Source organism: Urocampus carinirostris, chromosome 13, assembly GCF_059441175.1.
Source record: "Urocampus carinirostris isolate Australia breed hairy pipefish chromosome 13, RoL_Ucar_1.0, whole genome shotgun sequence".
Taxonomy (NCBI): domain Eukaryota; kingdom Metazoa; phylum Chordata; class Actinopteri; order Syngnathiformes; family Syngnathidae; genus Urocampus; species Urocampus carinirostris.
The window spans coordinates 30639934-30663783 of NC_142361.1; the positions used below are offsets into that span (position 1 = coordinate 30639934).

Here is a 23850-nt window from a genome sequence, read left to right on the forward strand (position 1 = left end):
AGGTCACGTTCTTCGTAAGAGAATTTTGATTCAGTTACCTTAATGATTTGCAGGTCTGTGAGCTGGCGGACCGAGTAGTCCGGTATATAAAATCCTCCCGTTGTGAGCTGACCGATACTGCCGCCACTCAGTAGCGAGTCTGGTTGGTTTAGACCACTGCTTCGAGAGTTGTATCGCGGACCTACGAAGGTAAATAGTCAAGTCAGGTCATGTTTATCTGTGACGCCCTTTATCTCAAGGAGTCTCAAAGGGTTGCACGGACTATTATTACACCATCCCCTGATCTAAAACCGACATGAGGGAAAGGAAAACCTCGAAAACCTCAACATGAGGTAATCCCCTTTCCAAGATGACAAGACTGCAAAAGATGTTGTAATAACAATTATTACACAAATATCATCAACGTGAAATATAGGTCATTCATAAGCTATAGAATAGAAGTGTGTTTTAAACCTAGATTTAAACATTTCCACTGAGGTCGCAGATCGAATCTCAGGGGGCAGAGCATTCCACAACACCGGAGCCCGAATGTAGAACGCTCTCGAACCTGCGGATTTCTTCTTGGCTCTTGGGATCACTAATAGACCAGCATTTTCAGAGCGAAGGCTCCGGACCCAAACATAGGGGGAAATTAAATATTATATTACAAAGTACAACAACAGAATTATTTACTCCAAAATACTACAAAAAGACATCTACAGTAACATACAAAAATACTCAAGAAATATAACCAAAATACTACTAAAATACTGCTTAAAAAATACATCAAATATACTTCTACTGAAATCCTAACAAAATATAAATACATAATACAATAATATAAAAAAAAACTACTGGAGAAATATTACTACAAAAATAGGAAATACACTTTAGAAATAGGCAGAATAGCAAAAGCATCCGATAAGTTTATTATGGTTTTTAATATTGGACACCTGCAAAGGAGATTGCATAGGGTGCCAGTTTGCTATTGTGTCTATTATGCACTGTTTATGTAACTGTCATTATTAGCCAATCATGTTGCTGTTCTTTGATACCCACACCCTCTAGGGTGGATCTGCTTTTAGTAACCAAGGAGATTTGATAAAAAGCAGAGGGGTCAGGGGAGGGCTTTTAGAAAAGGTTGGAATTTCTTATTCGAGGGTTGGGAGCTTTCCTGTTCTCTTTGCAAGTTCAAATTCTGTTGATGTCTCCTCCCCTAATTTGGGGGTCTTGTTTATAAACATCAGATTTAAAAATGCATTTTTAAACACAAACCGGTTTTTAACGTTTCATGTGAAAAACTTATTATTCAACTCAAAATGACAAATCTACCTAAAGTCAAGTCATGTTTATTTGTGACGCCCTTAATCACAATAAGCCTCAAAGGGCTGCACAGACTATTGCAAATTACAGACTATTATTACACCATCCCCTGATCTAAAACCTACATGAGGGCAAGGGAAAACTCAAAACCTCAACATGAAGTAAATGAAGAAACCTTGAGAAGGGACCGCAGATGTGAGTGTTTGTTTTCCATATAACAACACACAGAAATGGACAAAAGTAGGTGAAATCTGGTCAAAACTAATCCTTTGTTTTATGGTTGTTTATTCTTTTTAAACGCGTTTGTCATTTTGGGAAAAAGAGAAAAAAAAATCAAAACCAACCTTATTTAGGGATTTTTTTTTGTTCAAAATAAGGCAGAAAAACGTGGGTTAAATTTACCCAAAAAAGTGGAGAGGTTTCTGAATTTTTTAATCAAAATTGATTTTCAGAGCATATCTCATCAACATTTTTATATAATTTGAGATCTGAGTAGTCTCAGAGAACAAATCAAACTCTCGTCTTAAGGTGCTACTGTAATGACCTACAAAAGTCCTTTCTGCCCTACTCTATTTGGTAAAGCGCTAGCTTGATTAACTTTATATACTTGTGCAGTTTTTGAACTGTGGACTTTGGATTAAAAGAGATATTTCAATGATTTATTTTTCCAGCCCAAGCCTGAAATGTATCTGTACTTGACGACCAAAACGACTCTTTTAACATGAACCTTTCCTGCTTACTTAGCAGTTTAAGCTCACATAATCCTTGTCAGGTTGCCTTCCTCCACTGGGAAATTCGCTCTCCATTGTATCTTTCTAATTACTTTTCTTCCCACAGTCGCTGCAGCGCTGCACACGAAACTTTGCAGGGATTTACATGTCATAAAAAGCTAATTTTCCACAATACCGGGATACTGTCTTTTCCATTCCATTTTTGTGCACCTAAAGGGGTCTAACAGACCTCCCCCGTAGAAGCGCCTCCGATGAGTTTCTATCCTGACCATTGTGTCGCGCAGAGTGGCCAAAAAAGTGGGAATTGCTTCTAACTCAGCAGTGTTCCTTTCTTTTGATCAGATGTTTGACTTTAGTGCCAAGGCAAGGGATTTGCGTTTCCTATGTGGTAATAGAAGCTTCCGAGCAATAGTAGATGGATTGAAGAAGGAACTCAAAATGGCTGAAACGTACTTTTACACTGGGAGGGCGGGTCACGACCAAACTAAACTTAAGACGTACAGACGCTCCCCTACTTATGACCATTCGACTTACGTAAAATGGTAGATACGAACATTTTTTTCGGGATGTCAAAAAATATCTGGACTAGCTGTAAGTTAGATTTTGTATTGTGTGCACCGTTTTTCAAGTACAGTAATATGAGAGGTCACCCAGCATCCACCTGGAACAAGAAATCCGGCTTCTACTTCCTAGTTCGTTTGTAAACACGCTGCACTGTTTCTCTAACTTTGCAGAACTTTGACATTTTTACTGTTTAATATCTCGTGCATCCATTCAATATGGTTGGTGTAAAGTGTGAAGAAGAGGCGAGCCGTTTCTTTTGAAAATAGTGGAATAGGAAAGCTTGATGCGGTTGAGAAAATAGTCTGAACGCTTATTTTCGGTCACTTTTTACCACGGAGGAGGACCTCTTGAAGCACATCTTCCAAAAGTAAATTAAACTCAACTTTATTTATCTTTATAGAGCATATTATTTTATGAAATATTTAGTTTTTTAGTACAAAACAATCCAGGTTACTTATACAAGCCTTAAATATACATCTCATACAAAATATAGCACTAAAGCAACTTACAATCGTCTCGTTCATAAGTAGGGCAGCATCTGTAGCGTAATAATTGTTACCTCAGACCAGCCATTTGTCTAGACCGGGTCTGGCAAGTACCGATAAAAAACAAGGCCTTTTCTTAACAGCAAACTAAAAAACAGCACTCGAAATAATGTAGATACTCGACTTGGTATTGTGGAAAGGGGGCCCTAGTTCCCCTGATTAGCGTTTCAAACATGACCATTGAAACTTATCGATCTGTAATCACGCATGTACTTACCGATCGGCAGGGGCGGGATCAGGGCAGGCATGCCGTAGTAGGAAAAAGCCCCGTTTTCAAAGCGCAGGGCCTCTTTTCCGATTTCGACCTCCACCCGGCCCTGCAAAATTTTGCATTCCTGCTTACCCGGCATATCATCATCACATCAACCCTGGATTTTGTTTAGTCAACATGTACGTGCATAAAATTGAGTTAACTAATTTGCGACCAAGCCATGAATCTGTTTATCAAATATAATTGGCAATTTGACCCTGTTGAAATAAATAAATATATGTGAAATAAATGGGTTTTTAGATGAAAATAAAATGCACCATAACTGAGACTTTAGATATAAAAATAATAGAGTGTTTCTTTTTAAATATAACACGAAAAACCCACTGTTTAACCATTTTGTTATTTGATATGGAATGATTACAATTACGTGAGAGTTCAAAATAGTGCACGCTAGTTCACAATTTCATTTTTGTGCCTAGTTTGGCCAAAGTAAAATTGGTTATTTTTTGTAATTTTAGCATTTATTTATAGCAGTGAAGAGTTATTTTTTTATATTTTCGGGCATTTTCAGGGATTTATTGTTGTTGTTAGACTTTAAATCTGTTCAGTGTGTAAAAAGCTAAAATTGTTTCATATTTTAGAGTATTTTTTTGTAGAGCTGTGAACATTTTTATCTATATTACAGGGATCGCCTGAAAAACGGGAAATAACCAATTACTAAATAATTTGGTACGTAATGTTTTCTTATTATTTACAATATATCATTAAAAAAGAATATCGGAGGAGCTGTTTGGGAGGAGGTATTTCTCAATGAGTGGAGCCCAAAAAAGCCGGTTTTCTAAATAGAGCTGTCCTACTGGGTGCGACCAGTAGGGGGTGGTGACGATTAACATGACAACACTATAATGACAAGCCACCAGAGCAGGGGTGTCGGCGTCATTTTCACAACTCGGTCTATAGCAGACCTGGGCACTCCGGTCCTGGAGGGCCACACGTCCTGCCAGATTTTGAAGTTTGCTCTTCTTTAACTCAGGTGATACAAATTATAACCTCGTTAGCAAGCTAGCAAGTGCTCGTTAACGATACTGGTGATTGGAATCACCTGTATTGGATCAGAGAAACCTCAAAAATCATGCAGAACATACGGCCCTCCAGGACCGGAGTGCCCAGGTCTGGTCTATAGAGTCAGTCTGCTAAGAAATACGGCAATGGCAACCATTTCAAGCATTTTCAAGCACTTCACCCAAAATACAAGCATTTGCAAGGATTTCAAGCAGCCGTACAAACCCTGAAAGTAGTACAGTAAAAAGAGGGAGAAGGGGCATACAACGCATATAACATGACATATAACTTAATAAAATCAATACATCAGATAAGCAAAATATTCTGCCAACGGGGCCTTTTATTTTGTTCTCCTTTATAAAAACTGAAACCTATTTACCTGCAGGACGAGGACAAAGTAGTCGACAGGCTTATTCCTCTGGAAGAGATAATGCTGAGGAGCGAGTTTGTTCTTGGGATTGAACTTGAGTTCTTGCACCACGCTCGGATGCTTAATAAGACGGAGAAGGATCTTCTCAGACAGGTGACAAGGCCTGAATGGCTCTACCTCTGAAAGTGGGAGACACAAAAGATGGTGAAGAAAACAAATACATAGTAGCGTTAATCTGTTTTGAGTTGTGAAATTGCTGTACAGCTTCACCACAAGCCTTGGGATACAAAGCTAATAAACGCAGTCTCGAGGTTTCTTCATTTTCCTCATGTTGAGGTTTTTGAGTTTTTCCTTGCCCTCATGTTGGTTCCAGATCGGGGGATGGTGTAATAATAGTCTGAAAAAATAGTCTTGTAATAACCTGTGAAGCCCTTTGAGACTCTTTGTGATTAAGGGCTATACAAATAAAAATTACTTGACTTGACTTGACACAGTATAAAAACTACAGCAAATTTTTACGAAGGAAACATGCTCTACACGTCAATCTCAACTAAATGAAGAGAGAGGCATTGTGGGAGGGAGTTCAACCAATACAACTTGTTTTTAATGCCAATAGAATTTATATGACGTCTAACAAAAGCAGACAGTAGCTCACAGTTATATGCACAGAGTTTTGGGGTACGCACATTTTGTTGTTGTTGATGGCGTTGAGTGTGGAAAACGGAATATTGAGGTGCCGAAAAAATATCTTATCCTACACTGTAAAGTACACCATATCACCGTGGTCTACTGTACTAAGATGTGTAAAAATGAGCTTCAATTATTTTCTTTTTCATTTTTTACTTCATTTCCTTAATTTTTTTCTTTTTTTTTTTAAATTATTTTTACTTTTGTCCTTCTTTCCCTTTTCTCCTCTAATATTCTTTTTTTCCCTCATTTTCTCTTCCTTTTGTAATTTTTCCCTTGTTTCTTTGATTTTTTTATCCCTTTTTCCTTTTGTTTTCCTCTTATCCTTCTTTTTTCTTACTTTCGTCCTTCCTTTTCCCTCCTTTACCCTATTTTTCCTCTTTGTTCCCTTTTTTCATCTGTTTCCCTTGTTTTATCTTCTTATTTTTTTCTGTTGTTTTCTCTTTCTATGCCTGAATACTTATTTTTTTCTTAGTTTTCTTGTTTTTTCTCCTTTTCCCCCTTATTTCCTTCTTTATCCTTCAATTATTCCTCCACTTTTTCTGTTTTTCGTTTCTTTCTCTTTTTTGTCTTTATTCCCCTTGTCCCTTTTTTCCAGGAGAAAAAATAGAATTGCTGCAAATTCCAATATTAGCAGGTGTTCACGTTCCCTCCCCCTCCTGTCCGCCTCCCCCGTTTACCTGTAGCCAAGAAGCGGTGCGTCGCCAGCAACAACTGAGGAGAGATCTTGACATTGAGCTCATTTTCGGCCACTTTGAAGATGGAAAAGTCTTGTTGTTTCCTCTCGAAATGCGAGACTCGTCTTTTGGTACGATTATCGGCTGCAGAAAACACAAGGCCAAGGCAGGTATTTCAACGGCTTTCCACTAAATAGATTTCACTAATGAGTTTCTTTACAGCTTGCATTGGATTATCTGATTGATAAATAGAGTAATCCACCACAGATGCAAAGTTATTTAATACTGTATATGAATCATAACTGCTTTAGCGACAGCTGGTGCCATAAAGACATAAGCTCCTCTTGACTGTACGTGTAATTACTGAGTGTGCATGCAATTATTTCATTATTCGTTGAGGGACATTGACAGGAAAGAAGCAGACGGGTGAATGGCATTTCTATTCTAGGCAATTAAAGATGATGGTAATTTTAAGTATTTCATTATGCATAAGTAGCAAGATGTGAGCAACAGGGGTGAAAGCATGAGATCAATGAAGCGTGTTATGTTATGAATCATTCATTGAAAATGTGAACGTCTATTAATAGCCTATGTTTGGTTCCACGTCATTTTTCGATGCATCATCACCTCAAGTGTACTATTTTTTAGTCATATTTTTGACAGATATGATAAATTGCATTTTTTAAAAATAATATCCCGTAGTCCCTTGTTCATCACTGTTAAAATCAGGGAAGTAGCCTCCCCCCTCCCCTATTTTTAACATCCTCTATGCCAGACCCCACTCGTAGCAATATTCAATGAGGGATAATGGATTGCGGCCACATGGGTAATGTTCAGTTTAGTCAGAAAAAAAAACCTTCACGCATGACAAAAATTTGCTCTTTCGGCCCCCTGCTTTTAGCAATAATCGACTGGGGATAATGGATCTGGCCAAATCAGTGCAGGCCATTTTAAGCGAGCCACAATCTCACTCTTCAGCAGCTCTAACCGAAAAAAAATGCAATCAGCCGACTCATGTTCTCAGCAAAATCACCGCGCTTTTCATTTAAGAGGGAAGTAGCCAAAACACCACACCTTTTAACAAAAGTGCCTTCAACGCTTGCAGTAATAGTCAACCGGGGGTAATGGATCGCTGACGCTCCAGTGCAGTACAGTAACGGAGAAAAAAGAGATGCCAGGCCCGACAAAAATGTACTCTGTCTGTCCCCACACGCAGGAGTATGTGTTAGGAGACAATGGATCACGAGCACAAGAATGCTGTTCACTTTTTGGTGGACAGATCAGCAAAAAAAAAAAAAAAAACAGGCCTGATAAATTTGCAGTCTGCTGGTTCCAGCTTGCAGAAATATGCGATTGGTGATAAAGGATTGCACTCGCGAGAATGCAGTCCACTTTTTGATGGAAAAATCAGTAGAAAAGAGCCGCCAGGCCTGACAAAAGTATGTGCTTCCGGTTCCAGCTCGCCGCATTATGTGATTGAGGATAATGGACCGCAGCCGCACTAGTGCAGTTTTTTTCAATTGGCAGAAAAAAAGCAACAAGTCTTGACAAAAGTATACTCTGCCTAAATCTAGCTCGCAGCAATGTGCGATCAGGGTTATAGGATCTCTACTGCACGAGTGCAGTTTTCTTTTTGGTGGACAGAACGGCAAAATATCGTCGCCAGACCCAACAAAAATTGGCTCTGCCGGCCCATGTTTGCAGCACTCGGCGATATTGGAGCAAATCCAGTTTGCTAGTCAAGGCACCGCTGTACTTTAAACAGAGTGTGATCAACCACCTAGAATCATGAGTCACATGCTGTTTCACTAAAACCAAAAATAGAGAGAACAACTGATAACCAGTTACTTTAAAATTTTAATATTTGGATTTCAGACTCGTTCTTGCAGAATAATGAGTGTTATGTTACGTACTGTAAAGATCGGTTTCGTCCACAATTTCGGATTTGATGATTTCCTCGATGACGTCCTCCAGGGTGACGATGCCCATCACTTGGTAGAAAGGGTCGCCCTCGCCCTCGTTGTTGACGCGTTGCACCACCGCCAGGTGAGATTTGCCTGCATTGACAACCGAAAATAAACACATTCATACCACAATATGCAAGTACCTCTTAAAATTTCGTTGCACCAGAATTAAAAATCTTGCTCCACATAGGAAAGAAAATCCAAGTCCCGAGAATTCCCATAGGCTACCACTAGAGACCGCTCAAGACACTCTCTGGCTGTGCTGTAGCTCTTAACTCATTTACTACCAAAAACGTCAAAAATCTGTTCTTAGTTTGTCGCTGTTGATGGGTTTGGACGTCAATCGTTCATTTCACATTTAGGTAGGTTGATTAAATGCATTGCTGGTACATTCCAATAAGTTCATAAATTCAGTTTATTACATTCATTTCCATTTACCCATGAGGACCAGATACTTTGAGAATCAGTTCTGAATTTAATGCCATTGACAGCTTTGGGTGTCAGTCCTCCGTTTGAATTTTAAGTAGGCAGGCAATGACGCCGACTTAATGCATTTTGGCAAATTTTTGAAGGGGGGGCAGAGACATCTCATTTGATAAATTTTGCTTTAAAAGACCTTTAGAAAGTGAAAGCGATGCGACTAAATGGGAAAAGAAAGAAAGTAATCAATGAAAACTGAAACAAGCAAAAAAAAAAGTGCTTCACAAACTGTGTGTTCATGGTTCATTTTAAGTTACAGTAAATTTAATTTTGTGTACAGTAATTTTAAGTGCTTACGTATCATCAACACACCACGCACACAACTCTGTCACAAAAATAACATAAAACACTGACATTTTATTTCATGAATATCATTTTATTCATCTTATTTGTCCCGGTTGCCATGGCGCCCAATTGGCCCTGCCCAAGTGGCGTCAGCTGCAGCTCGTTGACAGATTGGCTTCCCTTCTATTTAGGCTCAGTGCTCTCATCTCTCACCTCTGTACGATTTCCTGCTTGTGTTTCCTGTCTAGTATTGTTCTCGTCTATTTTGTCCTGTTTATTATCGATCCCCAGTTTCGTTCCCGTCTAGTTTGTCCGGTTTAATTTCGATATCCAGTTTTGATATCAATCTTGTCTGTCTCGTCCTGTCCAGGATCGACCCCATCTGTCCGATATCCGCTCGTGCAATTGGTATCGATCTCGTCGGCCTCTGGCTTCGTGTCATTCCACGCCAGACTGCTGCCTTACGTCTTCCGCCCAACGATCGCCAAATCACTGCCGTTTCGGTTAACATGCATGAATGCCCCATTTACCGTAAAATAAAAGCTTGTGTGATAAAACGTCAGGCATTTGGGTTCTCCTCCTGTTTCGGTTCTTGACATTATTACTGCATTTTCTATCTTTAAGTACTATTTTAATGGGTTTTTCGTGATCAGGAAGATATGTTGTACTATTGTACTATTTAAAGTTTACTTTGATGCTTTTGGGAGATCGGGAGGGACTAATTAGTTTTTAAATATTTCATATTGGGAAAATTTGCTCATCACACGAGCAATTCAAGCGCAATCCTGGAATATATTAAGATCGTATGACGAGGTTTGTAAGGAGTTTTGCATACTTTTCAGTACTTATACTTGTTGTCTTGCTACCTTAATCCTTCAATATTCAAATCATTCATGTCACGCTTTCAACTTATTGCAAATTATTACATTTCATTCCCATTCTTCCAGCCCTGCTTACAATATGTCAACCGAATATTTTTATCTTTCTACTTAACACGCAATTTCTAAAAATTGCCTACTCCTATACCAGCTTTTTCTTTCATTTTAACTAATTTAATGCCAGACGTTTCTCTGGAATGGGAAGAGCCGGTGGCAAACAAGTTTTGTCATTTTGACACATTATATAAGTGACCTTGTCCTCTTTTTTTAGAAAGAAAAAACCTGTGTTGATGCGCCTGTCTGTCCTTACCCATGTATTTGCTTTTATCACTACACTGCTTCACTACGCCAACTCGGGGGCCCCCTACACACTCTCAATCGTTGGATACAGGAAGCAAAACTATGAAGTGGGGTCTACATCGATGTGTGGACAAAGATTTGATCAAAGCTACTCCTGCTTGTTAATGGTGATTTTTTATACTGAAATCATTCCTGAAGGCTTGATACCTACTGAAACAAAATTCAAAAAAACGTTATGCACTGATTGAGCTAAGTATCCTTACTTCCACTATGCAGTCAAAATGAAAATGAGCTTGAATAGAGCTAAGATCCAGGAACCATATCACATATTTTACGAAATTTTGTGATATTTCGCTATTATTTTATCTATGTGACTCAGACAAGACGTCATGGGGTCTTTTAGGGATTTGCCCGGAGATACTTTGGCACTTTGGGAAGATTTGACTTCGCTTACATAAGTCTTCTTACACAATCAGTCTGCAGGGATGGCTGCATCTGGCACCCTTGCCAAGGCAAAGTGACATCATTGAGGCATCACTGTCAACCATTGTCAACATCCAGGACACATCACAGTCAAAACAATGCCAACAAAAATGGATTACTGTATTTTCCACGTTATAAGGTACGCTGGATTATAAGACACACCCCCCAAAAAATAGTTGTTCTCACCCGTGAGCAAAGCGACGGTAGTGATAACGTTTTCTTTTTAGATATGAGTATAAAAATATCTGTTTGTTTGTGTGTGTGTCTGTCTACCAAAGAAAAGGGCAAATAAGTTTAAGTATGACCACCATATTTCACAGGCAGTCAGGTAGGTTACCCTAGATGTGAAAGAAGCCCAAAAAAGTGATTTTGTTGATGCAGAATTTTTCCCAGAAAGACATTCCATTCTCCCAGGCCAGAACAACATTGAATATGGGGCGGCAGTAGCTCAGGAGGTAGAACCGCTCGTCTTGGGATCAAGGGATCCCAGTTCAAATCCCGGCTCCTCTGTGTTACATGTCGAAGTGTCCTTGGGTAAGACACTGAACCCCTGATACCCCCAATAAGCAGGTTAGCGCCTTACATGGCTGCAAGGCCGCCATTGGGAAATGTGGAGCACATTGTAAAGCGCTTTGGGAAGTCATTGACTTGAAAAGAGCTATATAAATGCAGATCATTTCATTTCATTTCAATATAAGCACAATTGTCACGACCAGAACGGAATCAGGACCCAAATGCGTAACGTTAACCACAAGTTTATTAATAGAAAGAGGAAGGGCAGCGCCCGCGATCCGGTGCTCGCTGGACGCGGGAGGCAAGCCGCTAACACAATCGGATCGTGTTCCGAATACGGAGGTGAATCTTCCGGAGCGGGAGATGGCGGTGTCGAGGATGGAAAAAACAGGTTGATAGCCAGGACAGGAGAGCAAAAACGTGGTCGGGATCAAAAACTGGTCGTAAGCTGGGATAGGAGAGCAGACGTGGTCGGGGTCAAAAAACAGGTCGTAGCCAGAGACAAACGGGGAGATCAGGAACGGATGGGTGAAAAAAACGGGTGCAAAAAGCGGGACTGACGGGAGTCATAGTCAAAATGCTTGCCTTGTAGAAACAGAGGTTCGCTGATGGACTGACAAAAGGCGAGTGAAAAGACAGGGCTTAAAAGGATAGGGAACCAATCCGGCAGAGGTGATACTAATCAGTCATCATGACAACAATATCTTACTAGCAGTCATGTAGGTTACCTTAGATGTGAAAACTGCCCAAAAAAGCTGACGTGGCATTTTTTGTTTTGCTGACTCAGCATCTATTCCAGAAAAATGTTCTGCTCTTCCAGGCCAGAACAAATTTAGCCAGGACGACAATCTTTTCCAAGCAATCAGGTAGGTCACTTAAGAGGTGAAAATTGCTCCCCAAAAACTGACTTAGCACTTTTGTCTTTGCTTAATAAGCAGTGTTTCCAAAAAGACATTCCCCTCTTCCAACCCCAAAAACATTGAGTTTAAACATAATGTCTTGTTGACAGATATATGTGAAAAAATGTCCCCTTAAAAGTCCACTCAGCACTCTTATTTTGCCTACTTAACATTTTTTCCAGAAAGACATTCCACTCTCCTAGCCCCAGAACATCATGTGAATTTCCCTGCGGGGATGAATAAAGTATCTATCTATCTATCTATCTATCAACATCCCCTTTTACGGACAATCAGGTAGGTTTTCCCAGTTGTGAAAACATCTCCAAAAAACTGATGGATTTTAGATGCGCCTTGTAGTCCGTAAAATACGGTATGTTTGGGTATCCTGCTAGGTTAGGTAACATGTCGCCAGAGGAGACACAGACACATATCTAACCTCAGCTGAGCCAGTTTATCCGAGATTTAGGGCGATGGCGAGTAACGGATCAAACCCTCTAATCTTCTCGGGTGGACAACCTGCAGCCCGCGGACTGAAAACGACCCCCAGCATCATTTTAGATGGCCCCGCCATGCATATTTCATTAGACATTAAACAGCCGTGAATGGAGCATTTAGAACCCGGAAAACACTGAAAAATGAATTTGAGGAAGGTTATCCTGTCGAAAGCTCTCAGGTGAGTCAGGCGTGGATGTGCCCTGGTAGATGTACCCGGGCACTCTATTACATCATTCCTGCGTTACGTAATACCCTTGCAGAACAGACCACACACAGAAATCACACACATGCCTGGAGTGAAACCGGGTGGAAATCGTTCTGCTCTGCCAGTTTTTGCGGGACTTCCTTCCCAGGATGCATTGCAACATCGCATTACATGCACTGTGCATGATTATGGGATTCCTGCTTCTCAGTTCTATGTCTGTTTTTCTTCCGCTTGCATTCTCGACTTGTAAAAAGCAGGTTATACACTAGAGACAATTTATTGTATTTTTCCTATAAAAATAATGTAATTGTGCATCCATAACAGTAAGTGGCAGTGCTGCTTCCAATTATATGATAAAGTCAATTGCTTTTAATAGCCAAGTCAAGTCTTGTCAACGGATAATGGATAATGAATAAAGAAGATAGAACAATAACCCTTAAAAAATCCCCCCCGCCCTTAATCAAAGCCATGCCGCTGTTATGAAATCCAGAAAAATGGCTCTGCGGCTAGGACCTTGACTCGGCCTCTTGGCTGAGAGCAAGTGTCTCTGCCCCTTGGCTCTGTAGAGTGTTATGATTTGACCGATAACGGATAATGGATAATTGATAAAGAATATAGAACAATAAACCTTACAAAAATCCCCCCCCCCGTTAATCACAAGGAGTCTCAAAGGGCTGCATAGACCACAGACTATGCTTCATCCCCTGATCTCAAACCAACATGAGGGCAATGAAAAACTCAAAAATATCAACATGAGGAAAAAAATAAAACCACATTTTCTCTTTCTTTATTTCTCTGTTAATTTTTTTCTGTTTCTATTTCTTACTCTTAATTATCTTTCTCTATTTCCCGCTTTCTCTCTCTTTCTTTTCTCTCTATTTCTTTCTCTTTCTTTCTTTTTTTTCTACCTTTAATAGTGATTCGTGAATACCGATACCAGACATCAGATACCGACCTCTTTTATGATATGAGGGTACGAATTCTCCTGTTGTCCTCATTTTAAAGGACACCTTTGTACATTTTATACAGCTCATAAGATGGGAATGTGAATAAAAATATCAATTCATTTTTTTCTACTTTAGGGAAAAATCTAGGAAAATTCATGAAATTTAAAAAATATATAATTTAGGGTATTTCTTCTGGGTTTTTAACAATAAAATGGCAGGGAGGTCAGAAACTTGAAATTAAAGGAAATAGTTAATTGCCGTTATGTCATGATTACTGATGTGACTCAGCTGTTCCGTGCGCGGGTTCTGATTGGCTCCGTGTCAGTATTTGAACCCAGTCCTGTCTGTCCCCTATTGTCAGTCCGTCTGTGAACCTCTGTGAACACAGGGCAAGCCTTTTTCAACTCTGACTCCCACCTGTTCCGTTTTTTGGTCCCGTCTGTTCCCGGCTTCGACGCGTTTTTGATCCTGATCACGTCTGCTCTCCCGTCCCGGCTTTCGACCTCTTTTTGTCCCCGACTACGTCTTCTCTCCTATTCTGGCTTACGACTCGCTTCCGACCCAGACCACGTTTTTGCTCTCCTGTCCCGGCTACCGACCCGCTTTTTCCGTCCCTGACACCGCTATCGCTCGCCACAGAAGATCCACTTCCGCGGTCGGAGCACAACCCGAGTACCAGAGCGACTTGCTTCCCGTGTCCAGCGAACACCGGATCGGGGGCGCAGCCCTTTCTCTTTCTTCTAATAAAACTTGTGAGAAACGCAATGCAAGTGGGTCCTGTCTCCGTTCTGGTCCTGACACATTAACAGATGTATCCATCCATGTATCCATTATCTGCAGCGCTTATCCTGAGTAGAGTTGCGGGGGTGCCGGAGCCCATCCCAGCTATCTTTGGGCAGTGGGCAGGGGACACTCTGAACTGGTTGCCAGCCAGTCGCAGGGCATAAGAAAAAGCAATAGATGAAAAATATTTAGGGGGGGATTTAAAAGCTTTTTTGCAGATTGAAGGTACTTGATATGCTACTAATAATAGTATATCAGTGTTGGTGACTAACATATTTTTCAGATTATAAGGCCCACTTGAAAAAATGAATTGCCCGAAAGTTGCAGGTGAGCCTTATATACACCTAAAAATAGTTTATAAGATTAGAAATGCATAAATAAAATGCTACTTAATACAGTAACCATTTATGAATGATTTATATATATCAGTTGTGAAATAATAATTCATAATGATAGTTTATGTTCTATAAAATAGGTTTTTGTAATTTTTGATGCAACCTTAGCCATTACAATAGTTTTAACTGCATGCGCCTTATAGTCCAGTGTGCCCTTTATACAGTGCATCCGGAAAGTATTCACAGCGCTTCACTTTTTCCACATTTTGTTATGTTACAGCCTCATTCCAAATTGTATTAATTTAATCTCTTATCTCAAAATTCTACACAAAATACTCCATTATGACAATGTGAAAAAGTTTTTTTTTTTTTACTTTTTTTGAATTTATTAAAAATAGAAAACTAAGAAATCACATTTACATAAGTATTCACAGCCTTTGTAAGATATTAGAATGGAATAGAATAGAATAGAATAGAATAGAATAGAAAAGAGGGCAGCACGGTGGCGCAGTGGTTAGCGCATGTGCGGCACAGTTCATGTCTTGTGCGGAGTTTGTATGTTCTCCCCGTTCTTGCGTGGGTTTCCTCCGGGCACTCCGGTTTCCTCCCAGATTCCAAAAAAAACATGCATTTCAGGTGAATTGGCCAAATTGTCCCTTGGTGTGACTGAGCGAGTGAGTTGCAACCAGTTCAGGGTGTCCCCAGCCCACTGCCCGATGATTGCTGGGATGGGCTCCAGCACCCCCGCGACCCTACTGAAGATAAGCGGTGTAGCCAATGAGAATAGAATAGAATAGAATAGAATAGAATAGAATATACCTTTATTGTCATCGTTACAAAATGGGTTAACAAATTGTGATAACGAAATTGGGCATGACACTCCAGTATCCGTCTTAAAAATATTATTGTTATTAATATGATAGCATTTAATAACTGGACAGTAATATTGGGTATTTTGGACCGTAATATTTTACGTTTTTTGCAGAGTAAAATATTTTTTTTAAATGGGGTTCTTAATTTGGAGTTTACAAAAGAATCTAAAAGAGGTTCCTTGCCACATAGGACAAAACTCACGCTTTCATTTTTTGCATGTAAATATTTCTCTTTTTAGTTTAGCCTTATGAATAAACAGGATGCTTGTTCTAAAAAGTGATTTAATGGAACTAAACGTAGGTTGTCGTTCCAAACCACTTTGCCACTCGATGCCGCCATCTCCTGGCTTGTGTTATCATTGCAGCCTCAGTCAGCTCGTTCATGATGAGCGTTCAAGTACGTGAATTTCTTAAATGTGGTCGAATTAACTCTTTCTTTTTCATCTTTCTTTGGGTTTGGTTGGCGTTTGGACTTTATTAGAAGCAGGACTTTTCTTACTTTCGCCATTTTAATGCTGCACTGACAAAAAAAACTGTATGTATGAGAATGATGTCACCCTCCAGCATTTTCCCCAGGTCCCTTTCCTTGAACCTAGTGTGTTCTACCCCGAACAGCTCTGATAAAAGTAGGACGAAAGCAGATAGACCCAGTGGGAAAAAATCTCCTTAAAGCATTGTTAACATACTCAATAGAGAAAATATTTTACTTTCAAATTTTTAAGGACACCTCTAAAGATTCCAACTTTAATATGAAACTTGAGTGCAACTGCAGCCCCCACAAATTATGGATTAATTTATTGCTGATTGTTTTATACTCTTATTAATTCTTGATACTTTTATTTTAGGTCATTATTGGGCAGAAACAATTTTAAAAGATATTTGAAAACAGAGCAATGTTTTATCAGAGCTTTAAACCACACCAAGACCCCGTAGTGCAGGGGTCGGGAACCTATGGCCCGCAAGCCACAAATGGCTCTTTTCATGAGTACATACGGCTCGAAGATAAAATTATACTGATTTAAATCTCATCTGTATCGTTACCAATCTGATTAGCACGGAGTCAAGTTTATTGCGTGCATAGCTAATAATGTGCACGGTTGGGTTTAGTATTTAAAAAGCATGCTCCCCACTACAGTTTACAGTGAAAGTGTCACACCAACAGACCACTATTTGGCTGTACATCGCTAAAGAAACCTTTTTATGTAGGCTCGTTAAACAATTTAGGTTTAATGTCGAGACACCTGATGATTAAAAACCCACAGAAAAACTGTAAACTGCCAGAAACGCCAGCCAAGCACACATAGCAGTTTGATTGGGTGAGCGGTACTGGTGGGCGTAGCTATGCACACAGTGCACCTCTGTCTGCCTATGCCGTCTATTTGGCTGTACATTGCTAAAGAAACATTTTTATGTAGGCTCATTAAACAATTTAGGTTTAATGTCGAGACACCTGATGATAAAAACCCACAGAAAAACTGTAAACAGCCAGAAACGCCAGCCAAGCACACATAGCAGTTTGATTGGGTGAGCCGTAGGGGTGGTCGCAGCTAGGCACATGGCGCACCTCTGTCTGCACCTTAAGTTAATACGTTTGTATGCTTGTTTGCAGTGTTTTGTGACATTTTTACAAAAGAGCTCTGCTCGCACCATGTTTCGAAACCATTATTAATGAAAAAAATGAAGGTCAAAATGAGTCTCAATGATCTTAAATAAATGCGGGATGGAAACAAGTTTAAAGTGGCATATTTGTTGATATGGGACACGACCTTTGGCATTATTTTTAATTCATATATTTTATCATATCATCTAACATCACACAGTGAAATAAAATGCGCAGAAAAAAACAGATTTTGTCTAGAGAGCGGGTTTCAGCGGTTTTGCTGAAATTTGCCCAAAAATATAGGGTATGGCTCTCTCTCAAAAAAAAAAATCATATTTTTAATAATATTGCTAACTGGAAACCCGTAACAGTGACTTGTTCAAAAAAATTGAGTATTTTTATCTATGTAATTTGTGTATACTGTTGATGCTTATACGATTAAATTAACACTCTTGGGTGCAGATCTATATAATCCCATTCTAGTATTAACCTAGTTTCCTTTTGCCGGAGATTCCTAATGAAATACTCTTTGAGTTTAATTGTGCAGGCAGGTTTTCCTCATGACATTTCCCCCCTCCTCAAATCCGACCCCAGTCCTCCCAGCTTGACTTTCCCACAGCAGGATCTCTAGAGCTGCGGGAGCTTTTAATTCATCAAAAGATAAAGGAAGCTGCCAGACAGGAAAAGAAAAAGGTTGCACTTGAATTTTTCATGTTTGCCCTGTCGGCTTGAATGGCAACTGCCTGTGGAGTAGAGGATAGAAAACCGGGGAGCGATCCATCATAATCCTTAACGGGAGGAAGCCACAGACCTCCTGACCCGTAAGTGACAATGTCATTTATGATCCTCTCCCTAAGGTCAACTGTCTCCTTTCACATAATAAACAGCCAGCTGAAGCTTTCACTGGCAACAAAAACAATTTTGTCCGCCTGATAGCAGTCTTGCTTCTGTTTTTTTCTTTGTTATCAAAAACACAAATGTGACCTGAGTAAGGTCAAGTGATAATTTCTTACAGTGGAGTATTCATTTTTATTCTGACATTGTCACTAAATCAATGCACAAACATGAGCCAAAACAGCAATCACTGAAAAGGCAGTTGATTGGGGCTTGTTAAATCCAGAACAACGAAAAACAAGACACTCAAGCTTGATTAACACATGCGAGGGGCTTCATCACACACCAACACAGAAGCACATAGGGTCCACTCCTTTGTAGGGAAAAGCTCAAGCCGCATCATGGACCCCGTGACACCCGGACAAGGCCAAAAAGAATAAAGCCTATAGAAATACTTGTGAATATTAGTTAATGTATGATCGCTACATGCATCACACACCTAGTGTCTTATGACCATACATGAATGTAGCCTTCCTTTCATGATATTATGTGATGTGTACTAGATAAGTACATATGTACCCTATCGTGGCTGCAGAGACAGAGCTAAGGTGAAGGCTAAGTGGCTAGCAGCGATATAAGCTTTCGGTACCGTCCGTAATCATGGGAAATGTGAACTCTCTACCAAATAAAACAGACGAACTGGCTGTGCTGGTGAGAAACATCAAAGCGTACTGGGAGTGCAGTTTGGTGTGTTTTACGGAAACATGGCTCACGTCTAGCATCCCGTACGCTAACGTGGAGCTACCCGGCTTCAATGCTTTTAGGGCAGACAGAGACATAAAAGCCTGCGAGAAGCGGAGAGGAGGCGGACTCGCTCTCTACGTGGACACGAGGTGGTGTAACCCTGGGCACAAAGATTTCCATCTGTTGCAGGGACGTCGAACTTTTGGCCTATCGTGTGACGTCATCCATTCCGCTGTTGCTAAACTACAACACAGCACCCCGAGGCCATCCTGTTAATCTGTTAATAATCAACACAAGGATACTGCTGGAAGTGTGAATTTCCCTACGGAGATGAATAAAGCATCTATCCATTTATCTATTTATGTGACAACTATATAAAATACTTGACAAATATGAAGTATTTTTATTTCAATGCTAATCACCTGAAATCTGTATCAGTTTCTGATATTGAGGAGTGAGGCGATTGCATACGAGAATATCTCTCTGCCACAAAAACCTCAGCTGAATGTCAATTTTTTTTTAAATTATAGATTGTCATTTTTCATTTTAGATATATTTAGATACTTCATACGGTATGATACAATTTGGGTTGCCCTAGGTCATTATTTTTCACTCTTCCCACTGAATAAGTTGCCTTAATCAGCTCAAGTTGACCTATGTGTAGTGTGCAAAGATAGACACTAGGTGGTGCTGGACCTCCTGCCCTTCTCCGTTCTCAAAAAAGTAACATTTTAAGATGTTTTTTTTTTTTCTTTTTAAGTTAGTAAACTGTTAAATGAGGTCCGACGGGGAATTTTAGAAATGCTAAACAATTAACAGTGGTGGGGACTACAGTATCTTCTTTTTGTTGCTTTTGTGTAACATAAAAAAATAAAATTCTTAACTCTTGCAGTTAGGAGCAAAGTATGTTACAGACACATTATTCATACACTATATTTTTTGTAGTACAATCTCCCATTATGATTGGGAATTGTTGATCCATTGTAAAACTGATATTTAAAATATTAAGAGAATTTTGAAAACAAGTAAATTGCACCCAACCATGTACAGTATTTTACAGGTTATAAGGCTCTACTTTTTTAAATATATTAAAAAAAACGGTCTGTTTTTTTTCCGACCACTGGGGGCGCTCTAACTAATGAAAAGACTAAGAAATGAAAAATGTAGCCGATTGGTTCATTACTTGTTCTTTGAACTCTGCAAAAAATTGGTTCTATTTGATTTAATAACGTTTAAATTTGAGTACACTTGTTAAAATATTTCAAATATACATTTGTTGTACTGTAGTTCACTTGTGCCCAGAATATTCTGTAATTCAACTTTGAAGAAACTGCTCATCTCTGCTTTTAATTTGACCTATGTCACAAACCAGATGTAAAACAAACATGTGGAGGAATAAAAACCCTTCTTTGTTTTATTTCCAGAATAAAATGTTATCATGTTATTACTAAGTTGTTACAGTGTTGTTGTTATTATGTTATTACAGTACCAGGTTGTAATTATTGGAAGTAGGATTAAAATTGGCTCTGTAAACCATTAAATCATCCTGCTAGTTAAAGATTAAATTTCAAAAAAAAATTGCAATGACCCATTATTGGCAAGTAATTATCAGATCTGGTCCGTGGGTTGCTTAGGTGTTCTTTGGGGGCTACCTGGTGCTCATGGGAGCCCAGGAGTTCTTGGGTGATCCTCGGTTAGACAGGGACATTTGGTATGCATATTAAAATGATTTATAAATACAATTTATATTTATTTATACTTATATAAAGCAAAACATGGGTGCTTTACCTCGTTTGAACTCCTCCAGCATCACGTCTAGTTTGGTGTCGCTGAAGACGCAGTGCATGGGATGCTTGTAGAACTCTGTGATGGTCTTGAGCGGGGTGCAGTCGTCTGGGTCCACGAAGGCCAGGTCCTTCACGAAGAGGATGTCCACAATATTGGAGCGCACGTTCTCGTATACGGGGATGCGGGTGAAACCGCTCTGCATCACGTCCGACATGGTTCCGAAGTCCAGAACGGCGTCCGAAGAGAGCATGTAGCAGTCGGATAACGGGGTGAGAACGTCTTCTACCGTTTTAGTCCTCAGTTCTAGGGCTCCTTGGATGATGTTGAGCTCCTCCTTGACAAGGTCGTGGTAGGGGTCGGTGACGCGAAGCATTGCTAACAGTTTCTCCCGAGTGTAGAAGCTGGAGATCTCCTGGTGGAGGAGAAAATCGAGGATTTTGGAGACGGGATAGGCAATGGGTAGAAAGAGCAGCATGAGGAACCGGGTGACACACAAAGTCTTGGATGCAATAGCCAAACTGTGGCGGGATGCCACCGAATGAGGCAAGATCTCCCCGATAAAGAAGATCCCCAAAGTGCAGGAAGCGGTGGAGAGAACTGTCATTCCCAAAATCTGGCACATCCACACCACAAAACAAGTATTTGTAAGGACGTTACCCAAAACCACCGTGCACAGGATGTAGTTACCGTGTTTACGCACGGATTCGATCTTCCGTGCGTATTTCTGTTCCATCTCAGTGCCGCTGTTCTGCAGAACTCGTAACTCCACCGGGTCTAGCGCGAGCATGCTGATATTAAGCCCGCTGCAAAGAGCAGAAAGACCCAAAAGCAGAACCGACACGCCGGCTTGCAACCAAGCATCCGCTTCGGCGGGTCTCTCTACAACCGCTAACCAAAAGTCCCGAGTGTCCAAATGTTTCCATTTGACGCCGTCAAAAACGCACATGGAGTAGTATTTAACCGCTTCACCTCTGCGCAAATGCTTGGCAAGAAGCTCCACCAGAACAGAGTTCCGACTGGAAGTGGATCGGAAGGAGCCCAGGAGTTCGATATCCGAACTCCGCGCGCTTTCCTCTTCACACGGATTGTTGCTGCGTCCTTTGGAGCGAGTTGCATCCCCCTCTGGTTCCTCAATGAATGCAATCCACGGTGCGGCCACAGCGCTGCGGTTTGCCCGGAGATGCTCCGCGTAGTAAACCCTCAAAACGAAGCGGGTCCCCTCCGTGGCGGTGAGGATGCCGTCCTGCACAGAAAGCTCGTCCCGGCGGGTGTCCTCGGGACGGACGCCGAGAAGAGCCGATGCGGGGGCGGCGAGAGGCGAGAGGATGAAGAGGAGGAGGGGATGCAGGATGCGGCAGGATGCAACATCCGAAGCCATCATGCTGGACCAAGGATGAGGGAGGGGGTGGTGGATTTGCAGGGTCATGTGGTTTGCAGGAGAAACTGCATTTCCACGGAGTGCTTCCGCGGAAATGTCACGGGGTGGAGGAAAACCGCAGCCTTTAAATATAAACGACAGCCCGCGTGACGTCTCCCTCTCTCCTAAAAATAGAATCGGGGGGCTTGCCAGATTGTGTCAAATCAGGGCCATGATTCATAACCAACTGTAAAATAAAAATACTATCGAAAAAACTAATTATATTAATATTGGTAAAAATAATACAATTTTACGACATTAACCCCAATAAGAAAAAAATCTAAACGGTAAAAACGGTCGAAATGTCTCCGAACAATGCTCAAATTGACCACTAGGTGTTAGCATTGTCACCTACCTAAAACAAAAACGTTTTGTTTTCACCAAAAATGTTCATCTTCTGGTTCTTCTTACTTCTGTTTGCATAAAAATACAAATATTCATGTATTAATTCATATCAAACGCAATAATAAGCGCACGTTGTTGAGTAAAAGTAACCTACATACGTACAAACGTCATTAAGCTAACTTAGTAGCTAACTTGTGTTTTCAAACACTTTACCAGCTATTTATTATAAAGTATACCCTGAACATAAAAAAAAACAATATAAGTATGTATTTCTCTAAAAGCGTTTTGGCCGTCTTGTCAACCTCTTTTTGAATGTTTGAAAAAGTAAAATTTGCGTACAAGTTCGCCACTTCCGGTTTTAAACCACCGGGTTTTTTAGTATTAAGAAGACGAATTGTTTACAATTATCCTTCGCATAAAAACACAATGAAAACATAATTACTTAATGGGATATTTCTATGAATATAAACGATAATCTCGTACAAAAAAAGTACAATCAAGAGATAAGTAGCTAACTGATGTTAAAGAAAGTTAACCAGCTAGTTACATGGTCAGCCTTCCACAAAAAAATAATGTAAATGTAATTAAAACATACTCACATACACCACCGCTTGATGCTTAATCAAAATGTACCTAAAATAAACTAGTAAAATTGACTACCACTGCAATATCACGTTGCCCAGTGTTCTTATTTTACATTTGTAACCAGTCTTTGAGTTTTTCCGTTGTCTTTCTTATTTTTCCTCATTAAAAAGTAAAATAATAATATGTTTGAATTCAGAGTTCGTACATCTCTTTCATGGACAGATTCAAGCATTTTATAAGGACTTTCATAGCCAAATTTCCAATTTCCTCAGTGCCTTTAGAAGAAATCCAATGTGAATCAATCCAAAGCCTTGTAGTTGGAGGTCACAGAGTGCTGCCCGTAGAAAAAGAACCAGAAAATTTGATAAATCCTAGGCAAAATATTACACCAGCAGGTATATTCACTGAGAAAATGAAACTGGTTTTATGCACCCCAGTACATTAGTGTTTGCTGTTGTCTTTAGGTCTATGTCGTTCATTTTCATGTTCTTTTTCATACTGACAGCACTCAAAGACGTCACAAGAAAGGAAAGTGAATTCTTCTAAAGTTTAGCGTACTGTATGTGTGAACTAAGACGTGTTGGTGTCATTTATAAGCACACTCGTTTTATTTTTCTTGATTTAATGCGTGGTCCATTGATTCGGACCGCCGAGAAACGTGGCAACAATTTCAGGCATCTACAAGTACTTTCCTTTTCCTTTTGTTAATTTGATCAACACTATTGTTCTGTGCCTAAAAAAACATATTTCATTTATTCACTTTACCCACAATTCAAGCGCTTTTCAAATTTTGAAAACAACATTAAAATTCAAGCATTTTCAAAGATTTTAACTATCCGTAGGAACCTTGTAAATAGAGCAAAATAATCAGTTACTTCTAGAGTACACATGAGATAACTACACCACACTTTGTGGTAATTATTTTTTTTAACAGAAAAGGGGAAACCAA

The 23850-nt window shown here is 40.0% G+C and overlaps 1 protein-coding gene across 4 annotated transcripts in view; it reads right to left on the bottom strand.

Moving 5' to 3' along the window:
• Positions 1–22038, bottom strand: part of cnnm1 (cyclin and CBS domain divalent metal cation transport mediator 1) — a 36938-nt gene extending 14900 nt beyond the window's left edge. For all 4 annotated transcript variants that reach the window (XM_088351931.1, XM_088351929.1, XM_088351930.1 and 1 more), the window contains exons 1-6: positions 20555–22038; positions 8063–8206; positions 6153–6293; positions 4795–4964; positions 3360–3459; positions 39–181 (exon numbers count right to left, since the gene is read on the bottom strand). In XM_088351931.1, the coding sequence (XP_088208057.1) occupies positions 39–181; positions 3360–3459; positions 4795–4964; positions 6153–6293; positions 8063–8206; positions 20555–21980 (2124 nt within the window). In that variant the 5' untranslated portion in view covers positions 21981–22038. The remainder of the gene's footprint in view (positions 1–38; positions 182–3359; positions 3460–4794; positions 4965–6152; positions 6294–8062; positions 8207–20554) is intronic.
• Between the last annotated feature and the right edge of the window lie 1812 nt (positions 22039–23850).